The 13,592-nt window shown below is 47.5% G+C and overlaps 1 protein-coding gene across 1 annotated transcript in view; it reads right to left on the reverse strand.

The window, feature by feature from the left end:
• The window catches only part of col8a2 (collagen, type VIII, alpha 2), a 57,339-nt gene that overhangs the window by 10,897 nt on the left and 32,850 nt on the right, over positions 1-13,592 (reverse strand). The window contains exon 2 of the mRNA XM_036515589.1: positions 1,641-1,825. Coding sequence (XP_036371482.1) covers positions 1,641-1,797 — 157 coding nt within the window. The 5' untranslated portion in view covers positions 1,798-1,825. The remainder of the gene's footprint in view (positions 1-1,640; positions 1,826-13,592) is intronic.

Here is a 13,592-nt window from a genome sequence, read left to right on the forward strand (position 1 = left end):
GGAAAATATTCAAAAGATACAGGCGACTTTCAAGTATAGAGCATGTGTTAATCCTGGTTGTAGCCATGCGTTTACCATTCAACCATTACATGAGGCTGTGAGATGAACATTTTTCTTATGAGAGGAGACGGCAAGGAGATATTGTTGAAAGTGGACTGCACAAACAGTTAGGCCCTATAAAGACGCAAATGGTGCAACAGATGAACGCCTGCAAGCGTGTGAGCGGAAAGCCTTTTTGCCACTTGCGAAATAAGCAAGATCAAGATACTTAACCAACGTGACACAGCATACTTAATAATTCATCTGAGCAGGTCTGATGCACACAGGAGGAAGCCTGCACACTCTGTCAATTCAAAATCTGTGTGTAATTAGCCTGGGCTACAGCTGTTCTCTGTCACACAGCCAAAGCGAGACAACAGGACCTGGGCCAATGAGAGTTTTGCATGTGTCCCCGAAACGCTGTTGGCTTAACCGTTATCGCCAGCTCTCCAGGGTATTGAGTACATCAGCAGCAGATAAGGTGAGAGGAGGTTTTCAGATAAGCAGGGCTCCCAGAGGGCAATGATCTAGCAGGGTGAATTTGAGACGGAGAGGCAGCATACCAAACGCCCGTTGAGGTGTGGTTTTTTTAAAGTCTTCTCACTCTTTCCCCCCTCTCGAGGAATGCTCGCTCAACGCCCCGTACTCGCTGGCTTTCTCATCACCACTCTGCCCCCACCTCCAAATGTGACCCCCCATTCTCCTGTTTCCAACAGGCAGGCCTGTCCACCTGCCAACCCCGAGCACCGAGTATGCAGGGCTCTTATATACAGCCCCCGCGGGGAAACCAGCCTCAATCCACTGTCTCTCTCTGCCTCCTCCTTGTCCTCCTTCTCCACCTCTTCTTCTTCCTTCTCTTTTTCCTCATCCTCCTCATCCTCAGATATGTTTGTAAGGCTCGTGTAAACTCATCCCCAGCAGGAGGCGGAGTATGACGAGCCGTCTTTTCCCCTCTCTCACCGTTCACTGTCAGACCGACGTGCTCAGTTTTCCTCCCGTGAATTCGGGACACAGGCAGGGGCTCCGAACCCGAGGATCACGGTTAAATCGGAGGAGACGAGAACATGCGCTCATCCGTAGATTTCCACAGGTGCTGGGTAATATAACGCGCTGCAGACGTACCCGAAGACTGCCGTAATGCTCCCAAGTGAAAGCTTGATTACACGGCGAAAATTTGGTTTTGTCGGGTCATGATGGTTGAGGCATTCGATCTCACCATTTAAAAATGGAAAAGATAATAAATCTTTTAATAAATATTAGATCTCAAGCAAGGCATCTGACCTGCATCAACAGAGTGTGGATTCAGATATGTGAATGAACTTTACTGCATATCACCTTTGACCAGAGAACAGTGAATGGAAATTGCAGACACCACAGCGAGGGGGGGGGTCAGGATCATTTGATCCAGGAAAATGGCTGTCACCCTATTTCAGTGTACCCTTGCCTCTTATGGTCATTCTTCCTACAGGACTTGTGGTTACTCAACCGAAACCATCAAAACATGTCATTTTACTGTAGGTCAACAGACACAGGTGCTCAGATCGTTACACTCAAGCCATGTTTGGGCTGACGGAAGGAGAGGAAGAGAGAGAGAAACTCACCCAAGTACTGGCCCTTGCCCTCCCTGAAGGGAGGCCCCACCGGCCCCTTCATCATGGGCTGTATGTACTTCATCTGGGGCATGGGGGGGTACCCTCCCCCCAGCGCCTGCCCCCCCAGAACCAGCAGCACACACACCTGCACCAGCAACATGGTCATCAGCCTTCTGAAGTCAGAGCCTGCAGTCCTGAGAGAGAGAGAGAGGAAAGGAGGAGGAGGAGGAGGTGTGGTCAGCCATTGTTCCAGTGAAAATGGGTGTATCCTCGAGAGTCAAGCTGTCATTCATGGTTGCTCATCTATTTAAATGCACATCTTTTTTAATTGATGTCACAGTGTTCTCACATCATCCAAAGCAGGAAAATTCTAATGTTATCTGCAAAATAAAAATCGAAAAAAATGAGTCGGCCAAATGGTTCATGATAAAATAGCACATTTAATAACCGCTGCTGCTCTCAGTCCCACAAATCTGACAACTCCTTGGGCATGAAAGAGCTTACAGAAAGAGGTAATATCAAATGACACCACGGTTCAAAAGCAGCACTCCCCAAGGCCCAAAATCTGCATTTGCAGACATGTGACCAAATGTTCGCTAACCTCCCTCTGCCACCATCTGGGACTTCAGCGGTGTGGATCTAAGCGCTGGATCTCATGAACTTTACATTGCCTACAAACACGTGTGCATTCAGAGGTAAGAGGTTCAACTGCAAAGAGTGCCCCGGGACAATCTGAACAAGGTGGCCCCGACTATCTGTTATTACCAGAGAAAAAGGCCAGCAAATGCCATAACTCTTCTTGTAACAGGAAGAAGATAGAGTGGAACACACATGCGCACACACACACACACACACACACACACACACACACATACACGCACATACAAATACACATATACTTGCACACACACACACAGGTACCAAAATAATGACGGCCGGACTGGAGACAAACAGGTTCTCTCTGGCTCTGCTATGGTGCCCCAGAACCAAAAAAAGGGGGGGGGGGGGGGGGGGCTGTCCTCTATGACTGGCAGACATAGGGAGCTGCTGTTGTTCAACCCACCCAAGACGGGACAGGGGTGCCAAGCCCGGGGTAGGGCCGCGTGTTCTTAGCTCCCCCATTTGTTTAACCTGTCATTCTGGGTGACAGCTGGGCCTGTTTGCTTTAATTCACTGCAGGAAGGAATGATAATTTCATCCTCATGTTCCTCACCCTGCATATTTACATAGTCCTCATCAGGTACATGGCAGGAATATCGTTCTTCTTTTTTCTTTTCTTTTTTTTAAAGGGGGGGGGGTGTGGCTTGAAGTGCATTACCCCCACACCTTATAATGAAGAGCAGGACCACTCTGGAGAGGAGAAAGTGAGGGAGTATGAGGGAGGGATTGAAAGGAGAAAGTGTGCAGGCTGTTTCTCTCTCTTTTTCCACTTTCAACCTGCTCACACGGTTTGTTCGGCCTGCTCAGTTCCAACGCTCTTGCTGATTGGGTCCAGACCGTCTGTCGGAGCCAGTCAGATCAAATGTGATAATTACCATTCGTCCTATCAGAGGCTGGCCTCAGGGGCGTTTGAATGGTTTACAGAGGGCATACCCAGTGAAATGGCCAAGAGATAACCTTTTACTCTGCTGCTCTTCTCTGCCATCAACATCACCATGAAAACTCTTCCTGCATGTTCACCAGGACCTAGAACTGAAGACCTGGGAGGAGTTACTACTTAGATAAATGATGGCACAGACATGGCTGTGTACAGTGCAACACCACAACACTGGCAATAGATTAAAACATGGAGAGGGGGGAACATTTCACTGTATTCCTATTTTATTTAAAAAATGTTGCTTCTACACACATACATATTCCCATAGTGTTGCATAAGGGAATAGGAAAAGAATTTCACTGATTGCTCAGCTTTGTTCTATGACAGGCAGATAGCAATTGTTGAGCTCCTGTTGGTTCATGGTCATTGCTGGCAGGTGACACAACCAGTTTCTAATTTAGGACATGGGTGTCAGCCTAATGTCAGAACAAGCACCTCTCCAGCTCCAGATGCCTCACCTGCTCTCCTACCTGATCACGCCCAGTCACCTGGCCCTGCCAGCCAGTAGCCTAACTGACCTGACCATCCTCTCCTCTTCCCTACAACTCCCCTAACTCAAATGGCTGGTGCCAGCCAGAGGCAGAAGGATTCTCCCTTTCCGTTGGTTACAATTTTTAAAGGTTTTTACCATTTAGGAATGGAGTTTTTGCTTTCCACTATTGCTGTAGGCTTGTTATTGGGGGTTCAGTCTCAGGATCACTGTTAAGCTACTTTGACAAATTCTCTTATGATGAACACTATACAGATGAAATTGCATCAAACTGAATTTAATTTACTGTTTGAGCTACTTGAGAATCTAAGGATTTTTTTAATGAAGTGTGAATGCAAGGTTTGTTTTCCTCTGTGCCATAATATATCATATAACAATGGATCATTCCACTCATGAAGGAGGACGCGGAAGTCCCAATGGGGTTCAAATTAGCTCTCAATTACCAACCGATTTACACACCTGATGAGGTGGCGTTCTGTCAAGGTAATCACTTCATTTAAGCAATGGGAGCCCTCAGGACCCCAGAGCCTGAAATTACCTAATACACGACTGAACATTTTATTTCCTAAAACACAAACATTTGCTGCTAAAGAGGCGATCAAGGGAAATGAACTTCCTTTAATAGTATTGTACTGTGAATGGAGATGATTAAAATGAAATCAGGTTCAATCTCTTTGAATAAAGAAATCAAGCAACTCATGCAACCCCTCTGGGATCAAAAGAATGGAACCTAATCCTATGTGGCCCAAAAGCGCTTAGTGTGTCATTTTTTAAGGCATCTACGAGTTTGATGTTTTAACTTCAATATGGGCTCCCCCTACACAGCTGCAGAATTCAGGACCCTGTGGCTGAAAAGACAGAGATCAAATAATCTGTGTCAGACATTGAGTTCTGTCACCTGAGGGATGTTGGATCATGCTTGGGATCATGTGTGGACCAGGTCAAAGTTTAAGAGGCTCGAATCCACCACCACCACCACCACCACCCCCCGCCCCCGCCCCCCATTCTGGCCTCCCCGGTTCTCGCTCACATTCTAGTAAAGCTTTCTACCAGTGAAGCCTACGTAGGAGCCACTGAGCAAACACAGACGGTAAAGAGCACACTAACACGACTTAAACAGCCAACCCCAGTCCCCACAGATGTCACCCCATGCAGAGTGTACTTCCATGACATTATGCCCCCCCAACCCTTGCAGAGCACACTTCCATGACCCCCCCCCCCCCCCCTCCACATACACAGCAGTCCCCCCCTTGAAAAGCACACTTCCATGACCCCCCCCCCCCTCCACATACACAGCGGTCCCCCCCTTGAAGAGAAGATTTCCACGACCCCCCCCTCCACATACACAGCAGTCACCCCCTTGAAGAGCACACTTCCACGACACCCCCCCCCCCCCCCCCCAACATACACAGTGGTTCCCCCCTTGCAGAGCATATTTCGGCAGTCTGCCCTCGTCGGCTCTCTGCGGTTCGCCGGCTTTTTCCGCTCACGTTATTTTCATTTTTATTAGTGTTTTTGCTGGAGGAAGAGCTGTTGGTACAGCCGAGCTCAGGAAGAGAGCCGGTCTGGTACTCCTTTCGTGCCCTCTCCCCACATTTTCAGTTTTTTCTTCGGCGGCCGCTCGCGTGTTTTCGCTACCATGTAAGGACGTCGAGGAGCGAAACCGCGGGAGTCTGACCCGCGGCCCGCAGGAAAAAAAAAAAAAAACGCTCACTTCCTCGGCAGTTTGCGTCTCACATAAAGCCTTCCCCACTCCAGGAACAACACAACCACGACACAGACCGCCGCAAAAGCAACACAGAACATCATGTGGCGCTGGCAGTGGAGGGAAAAAAAAATCAGCAGTCTAACGCTTGGCTGCTGCTCCGTCCGAGGTTAACCGTTCCTGGGGGGGGGGCGTGTGGTTTTGTGGGGAACCATGCAGCCACCGTCGGGCAGATGTCTTAACACTCACAGTATTCAGACGCAGACATTTCTGCCATTCCACATGCCCAGCACAATCTGTTTATCAAATGGTTTTCACTTTGTGTTTTTTTTTTTCCTTCTCTTGAAAAGAACAGGGGCAATTAAATTTTCTCACGCAATCCATGCGGCAAACCACACACACGTTTGAGTACAGGCATGCAGGCACACATGTGAAACACATACACGCACACACACACTTACACACACACACACACACTTACACACATGCAAACACCTATGCAAACACATACACATGACCACTGCCTGCACTAGTAAAACAAAAACAAAAAAAAAAAAACATGTGTTTATGGTAAGCACAGAGCAAACAGCTTCTTATAAACTAGTCTAACCACTGAACATCTGACAGAAAAAGAAAAGAGCAAAAATTTATGTTGGCACACAGCACTGACAGTTGATTGACAGCAAATTTGCATATTAAGCACACAGTCACACACCCTCTGTGTCTTACATACATATGTGTAAAAGTGATGAAAAAATTGAAACATCACAGATAATTGTTCTAAGAAAGAACAAGAAATCAGGGGTAAGTCTCCCTATTTAACAAGACATCACAAACTCCCTTACTTCACTGTATTCCAGCCAACCAACAGAAAATAACACTTTGGAAAGAGAGGAAGAGAGAGAGGGAGAGAGAGAGAAACTTGAAACAGACTGCCATAATTTCACCTCTACCCAGTCCCATGAAATTTAATAACCTAACAGTCTCAGTATGAAAATGTATACACAGACAGACAAAACAGCCAGATCTTTAATACATTGGATGACGGATTACTGAATTTTTTTTTTTTTTTGGTAGATGTTGAACTTTAATTAAAAAATACGGTCCAAAAGAACGAAGAGAATAACCGCGGGCCAAGAGAGATAGAATTGCGAAAGCAGGCGGACCCGGGTTCGAGCGCTAACCGGAACGCCGCAAACCTTTGGACGAGACTGGGGGAATGTGACTGTAAGTAAGGGACGATTAAAAGAGTGTGTTCTCTTCCCCCTCGCCGCAGTGGCGTCCTGGACCGCACGTGGTCGGTTGGACGGGTGAGGTTTGACGGGGGCGGTCAAACCTCATGCCGGGCCCGCTTCTCAGCCAATTATTTTAACCCCCTGCCCAAAAAGCCTGGCCGGACTGCTCTCTTCACCCCAGGGGTGTAGAAAAAACAGAGCGCTGTAGATATTCCTGACAGGGGCCTGCTCCAGTGGCGCCCTGACCTTTAAATGCTCACGGACAATGCTGGCTGGCTGTAGTATTATTAAATGTTTCCACATTAAGTGAAACAAGTATGAATATTTTTTAACCCCTCCCAACACTCCCCCCTCCCCGTTATAAACACAGTCCATGGCATTTCCATTTAGGGGTGTGTATCTTGGCTTTTGGCCTCTAACCCCCTCCACCCTTCAATGCTAACACATGCTAATGGAAAGGATAAAACCAAAAAATAATGTGGGGAGAAGATGAGGCAATGGGTAATGGGGTGTACTCTGTGTGTGTGTATTTGTGTCTGTTTGTGTGTGGGTATGTGTATACACACATATATATGTTATTCTCTCCTTGTGTTTCTATGTGTGTGTGCATAGGTGTGTGTGTGTGTGGTGGGGGGGGGGGTGTATACATGTACCTCTGTGTTTTTCTCTACTTGCATTTGTACGTGTGTTTGTACAGGTGTGTGCATGTGTGTGTGTTTGTGTGTACAGGTGCATGCGCGTGTATGTAAGTGAGCGTGCACACGTGCGGGTGCAGGTGTCTCCTCACACGCACATGTTTGGTTATGTATGTGGACATTTCATCTGAAGGAAATCTGCAGCACCTGCCCTTGTAATGGACAGAGTGCTTATTCAGCCGGTCCGCTGTAAGGAAAACGTGTGTCAGGGTTTATTTTTGGGATCACCTTTTTCAGGGTGAGGTAAGACTGAGTGTGACTGAACGGCACCCCAGCCAAGACTTCCCCCACGCTGCACGTATTACCCACGCACTGGTCACCGTGTGTGAGCTCTTTGAACAAGACCGCCCTGGATAAATAAACACAGGAAAACCACAGGCCCCTCAGTAATGTGTTTGAGGAATATGGACTCAAATATGTAGCTTCAGCCCTGTCCGGTCATGATCTCAGTGTAAATGTATGACATGTGCACTCAACTCTTACAGGGGGGCGGAGGGGAAGAGAAATGAAGGGTTGTCCGGGCTGGGTTCTGGGAGAATGTTTTTTTGGAAAACGAACCCGCAGAAACCACGCCACAAAGCAGACCTGTCGTCTGTGTCTGCGCCTCCACGCGTTTAACAGAATCGTTAGAAATAAATTAGCCGTTTAATGCTGTCAGGTGCGTGCTGATGCAAGCTGTGTACACTTTCCACACCAACCGCTCCCCTCTCTTTAAAATTTCCACCCTCTGCACCTTCACCAAGTCCTCCTCTAGGGGTGAGGGGTGGGGGGTGGGGGGCGGGGGGTAACTTTCGTGAGGCCTGTCAGGAAGTGACAATAGTCAAATGAAGTGACAATCCAGCTGAAAGCGTAATGTTCCCACAGTGTGATAGTGCTGTGTTAGCCCCACTCCAACATTTACAGAACATTGTGAGACTGACAACCAGGAAGGAATGTAAAATCAGTCTGCAGCTAACCTTGAGGAGGCACAGCGAGTTCCATACAGCCATGCGAGTCCTTCAGAGAGTGAAATTTGACCACCTACTGTAATCGGCCACATGTGCAGGTCACCTTATTCTGCTGATAAAGATAATTTACGTGCAGTACCAGGGCAGGGCACCTCGACCGCGAGGGTCACGTGCCCATGATAATTCCCTGTAGACTTGGACTGAAGCCCTTTGCATTGTTCTCTAATTCTGCAAGCAACGCTTGACTGTCCCACATCCCTCTATGCTAGCACTTTGTTCTGGAAGGGCGCAGTGGTTGCGTGATATTTGATATCCCAGAATCCCTTCTTTACAAATCAGACTGATAGTAGGCACTCGGCGTGCACATCTACTGTTCCTACCGCGTGTGACAACGTGGCAGAATAAATGTATCTGCGAAGAACACTGGCGCAAGCGCTCCCCTCAATGCGCAGCACGGTGCAGCTTGTTGCTTCTGGCTGCTTGGACACTCCAGACATGCACACACTCTTGGCCACAGAGGTGTGAGGGGGAAACAGGGAGAGAGTCCCACCTGGCTTGCCTCCCCTCCAGGGCAAGAGGCGGACATGTTGTTTCCGTCTGTCTTTCAGCAACCCCCCGAAACCCGCGATGGTTTCTCCTCAGCAATTATGTGTACGGGTGAATGCGGTCCGTGGCTCTTGCTCGGTCATATAGGACACACTGCGGTCAGAACCTCTGTGTCTCCAGGCAGCTCTCTGAGCAACAGAGAGGTCTCTTTTTTCACTGAAATATTTATGACCTCGAGACCAAACTTCAAATCAAACCGACAGCAACTACAGCAACTGGAAGAAGGAAAACAAGCATGGATCAGTGACAGTTTCAGACAGGAGCAAGAAATTAAATTGCTGTTTGGTTTCAGGGAAAATAACGAACCAAACATACAGGAGGATGCTAGTGAATTAAAAAAACAGAAATATACTCAAGGGTGATTTCATATGCGACAACTTTGAAAGACAATAATTGGAGGATAAGAGTGAACAAGGGCTGCTTTTCCCACAAAAACAGACAATGGAAAAAGACCAATATGGAGTAAAATGCAGTGTTGTTGTAATGGCCTGGGAGGAAAATCGAAACGTCGAGAATTCTCGATGACCTCACGGCAGTGTGGTGTGGTCCAGCGGGCCTTGTTCTGGGCATGGAACCAGACATGGGGGGATCGTGGGACCAGACACAGGGCAATGGCGGAACCAGACACGGCCCCGACACAAGGGCGTGAGACAGCTGCCTTTAGCAGGTAGCGAAACCGTGTCTCTTCATCGGGGCCGTGGCAGATGGGCAAGATGCATGCTGGGACCCCCCATGCCGCATAATCGCAGCCCCTCAAAGCCGACCGCTTACAAGTTGCCAGCGGGTTATCCAGCGCTGGAGAGGGGGGATCCAGGCTCTTCACGACTGGCCTCTACAACAAAGTCATTTCTGTTTATTTATTATTTTAAATGTCTTTTCTGTAGCCGCGATCGTAAAACAGAGATACAGGAGCCGTTTGTCATCGCGTTCATGCTGCCCCCTCTTATTTTAAGGCCCTTCTCCTCTTTGGTTCTTCCAGGAGCTCGTTTGAGTCCCCAGGACACAGAGACAGTCGTAAAAACTCCCACCCGAAACCCCACAGCCCTTTTGGCTGTTCTCTGAGCCTCATTCAGTGTATTGCTGCACCTGCAAAGCTACAGTCTGGTCACTGGCCAGCAGAGAGCGCTATGCATTTACGCACCAAATTACCAGCGGGCCTAAATTCAATATTGCAGTTCTGTGAGATAATGGAGACCTGCTTTGAATGAACTATGCTCAAGGATTATTTTCTCTCTTTGAGTCTCATATGTCCACATTCCACAGCTGTGTGTGTGTGTGTGTGTGTGTGTGTGTGTGTCTGTGTATGAGATAAGGCAGTTATAGCCTGTCTTTACAGCAGAATATTAAGCTTGTGTGCTGTGGAGAATGCATACTGAACACATTTCACATAGAGCTGGATGCTTACTGGAGCTACTTTATAGAGCTCTGTAGGTTAAAGGGGCTATGACAAGGACAAACAGCAATGTCCCACATGGAATTTGAACCCACAACCTCCTAATTGTGAGCCTCCTAGCTTCTGCTTCACATAGCTTCACCATGGTATTGGTACTCTGTGGAGAGGAGCAAATTCACCAGTACATAGAGCACTCTGCTGATCACCCCCAATGATTTTTCACATGACCCTTCTCCCCAAAATGCACAGACACAACCTGATCCGTCTCTCCTTCTCCCTTCCTCATTCACTGATGTCTGCTTTTTCTCTTACCTCCTCTCTCTCTCTCTCTCTCGCTCTCTTTCCCTCTCTCTCTCTCCCTCCGCACATCGTTCTCAAGTCTCAGGCTTTGGCAAGGTCGAAGCTGCTGTCTCTCCCTCTCTCTCCCTCTCCTCCCTGCCCCTCCTCTCTGTCTCTCTCTCCCTCTCTCTGTCTCCTTCTCCGCACAGCACATTGCTGGTGTGAATGCTTTTATTGTGAGCTGCCAGAACCTGACGTCGCGAGACCTTTTTCCCTGCATGTTTTCTCCGTACGTCGGTGTGCGGGCCGCTCCAAGGGGACCGGGACGAGACGCGGCACAGGGGTGGAGGGGTCGAGAGGGAGAGGGGCGCAGCAGGACGTCACATGGGCAAGCTCGGTCAAACACGGGTCACTGGCTGGCTGTGCTGTGTCTCTGCCGTCATGACATTTGCCTCTGGGTGTGGGACACTGGTATGTCAGGCGGCAGTGTGTCATAGTGGTAAGGAGCAGAGCTTGTAACCGGAACGTGGCTGGTTTGAATCCCTGCTGGGGCACTGCTTCTGTAATCTCAGTCAAGGTACTTAACCCAGAGTTGTCTGAGTAAAAATCCAGCTGTATAAATGGACAACATGTAAAACCAGTAACCTATGTAAGTCACTCTGGATAAGACCATCTGTTAAATGCCAATTATATAATGCAATGTAAATGTCATGGGTACATCAGGACACATACAGTGTACTCTCCCACTCTCTCTGCAATCTTACCCTCCGAATCAACAAAAATCACTTTAAAAATCACTCTAATGATTCAGAAAGAAACTGTACAATGTATGGTTCAATTCCCTGCTGGGGCACTGCTGTTATACCCTTGGGCAAAGTACTTAACCCACAATTGCCTCAGTAGATATCCATCTGTATAAATGGATAAAACTGTAACCTTAGTAAGTCACTGTGGATAAAAGTGTCTGCTAAATGACAGTAATGTAATGTAATGTATGCCAATGCAGGGCAAAATATGTTTCTGATATGTCCAGTCATACAGAACAAGGTATGACAAAATGTAATGACAAATATCAGTTTATGTCCTGTGCAGAGTATATTTTTATAATATATACTTACAATAACATTTATGAAACAGCTATGCATATACCTTGCATATTTTGACATATGTCAAAATTAATATCTCAGATTCTTGAATTAATATTTTAACATTTGTATATTTTTCCTGAATGCAATACAGGCATTCTTGTATGACTTGCCAGTTAGGGTCATTGGGCTTGATTAAGTCACAGCACTTGCTTGCCCAGACACATTGTGAAGAACACAGTTTGCCATAAACCTCAAATTTCTAACCATTTTTATGCATTTATTCACTAATGCACACAGCAGTTGGAATATGATAATTAATGTGTGCACACAGGTGTGTGTCTGTGTGTGCGTGTGCGCGTGTGTGTGTGATCTGCAGATGTGTGCATCAGCTGTATCACTTTTCCTACTCTTTCAACTATTCCTGTCATGAAAACATTGAAATATATTCTGGAAAACTTGAAGCTAATATATCTCTGTCCTGACTACAAAGTCATGCATAGCTCATACAGTGTTAAGAAACAGCATTGTTTGTGTGGAGATGGGGGTTAATATGGATTCAGTTAAAATTAGGACTGTAAATCTTTGGTCTAAGCAGACCAGAGTAGGTTTAGACCCACCAATCGAAGGGCTGTTTCTGTTCTCTCTCAGGCCTGGACAACTCAGAACCTGCGGGTAACTGACGAACAGCTTCCTGAAGTTCCGGAGTTCGAATTCCGTTCGTATTCTGGGATTGTGTGTGTAATCGGGGTTCCGTGGGCCCATCAAAACAGTGTGCTAACACAGCATGTGTGCCACCGGCTGTCTTTGCGTGGTACAAGAGTCACCGAGCGGTGCAGTGGGGCAGCTGTGCCCCCCCCCGGTTCTCCCATCAGGCAAGCTGGCAGCGAGAGAGAGGGCCCCTCTGGTGCAAGTCGGAGGGGGAAGGGGGGGGGGATTATATTTTAATAAGGTCCAGGAAATCTTTGTCAAATCCCCCAAATGCGACGAGATGCTGCCCCATTCCAGGGGTGGAATGAACCCTGCTTCACCGCAAATGGCAAATGGGTTGGCAACTCAACAACGGTGAGTGACAGACACAAATAAAAATGGCTACTTCATAACAAACACTGCCATCACATATGATTGGATGTTTCAGACAGCACAGGAAACACTCCCAGCTGTACTCTGAATCCTTGGCTGCTATATCAGGTGTTAGGATCAGCTCTGGCTGGTGAAAGGTTACAGTGATATTTCACATGAAGACCCATGGGATCTGCCTGACCATGGACACAGGGATGATCAGCAGCATCTAATACTGGCCATTATAGTGCATTCTGTCTCTCAGCTCTTTGTAAACTGGTAACACCAAGAACTGAGGAAAACAGCCCTGAAACCAGGACCAAAAACATGGTCTAGAATCAAGGACTAGAATCAAGCAATCTTGGTCTGATTGTTTACATTAATCTTTGTAAACATTAGGCATTTTCACTATGCTAGACCTTGACCCTGACCTGCCTCCCAAACCCATCCCTTAATGTAGGCTTTCGGCAACATAAGTGAATCTGACAGTCAGAAATCTCTGGCTGAAGGGGTGTGAATCGGCATGGAATCTCTCTGGAAGTTTACAGCACCAGGCCTGGCTTCTTGAATGGACATGTACCCAGTGAAACAAGGCTGCCTCTTGGAGAGGATGCCAGCACCTTGGAGAGCCAGTGGAAAGTCTGCTCAAACCATCCGCAGCAGGTCCAGCAGCCCAGACTCAACTTCCCTGTTACTGTATGGACATCGGTTCTAATTTGGGAATTTTGGCAGTCCCTCTCCTGCTAAAATCAGAATATCGGCAGCCCCGTCCTTGTCAGCATTAACTTTGAGACGGGCAAGGATGTGCGTTTCCCTCTCCATCCAACCATACAGTACCAGTCAAAAAAATGTCATTAAATTAGATTT

Source organism: Megalops cyprinoides, chromosome 21, assembly GCF_013368585.1.
Source record: "Megalops cyprinoides isolate fMegCyp1 chromosome 21, fMegCyp1.pri, whole genome shotgun sequence".
Classification (NCBI taxonomy): Eukaryota; Metazoa; Chordata; class Actinopteri; order Elopiformes; family Megalopidae; genus Megalops; species Megalops cyprinoides.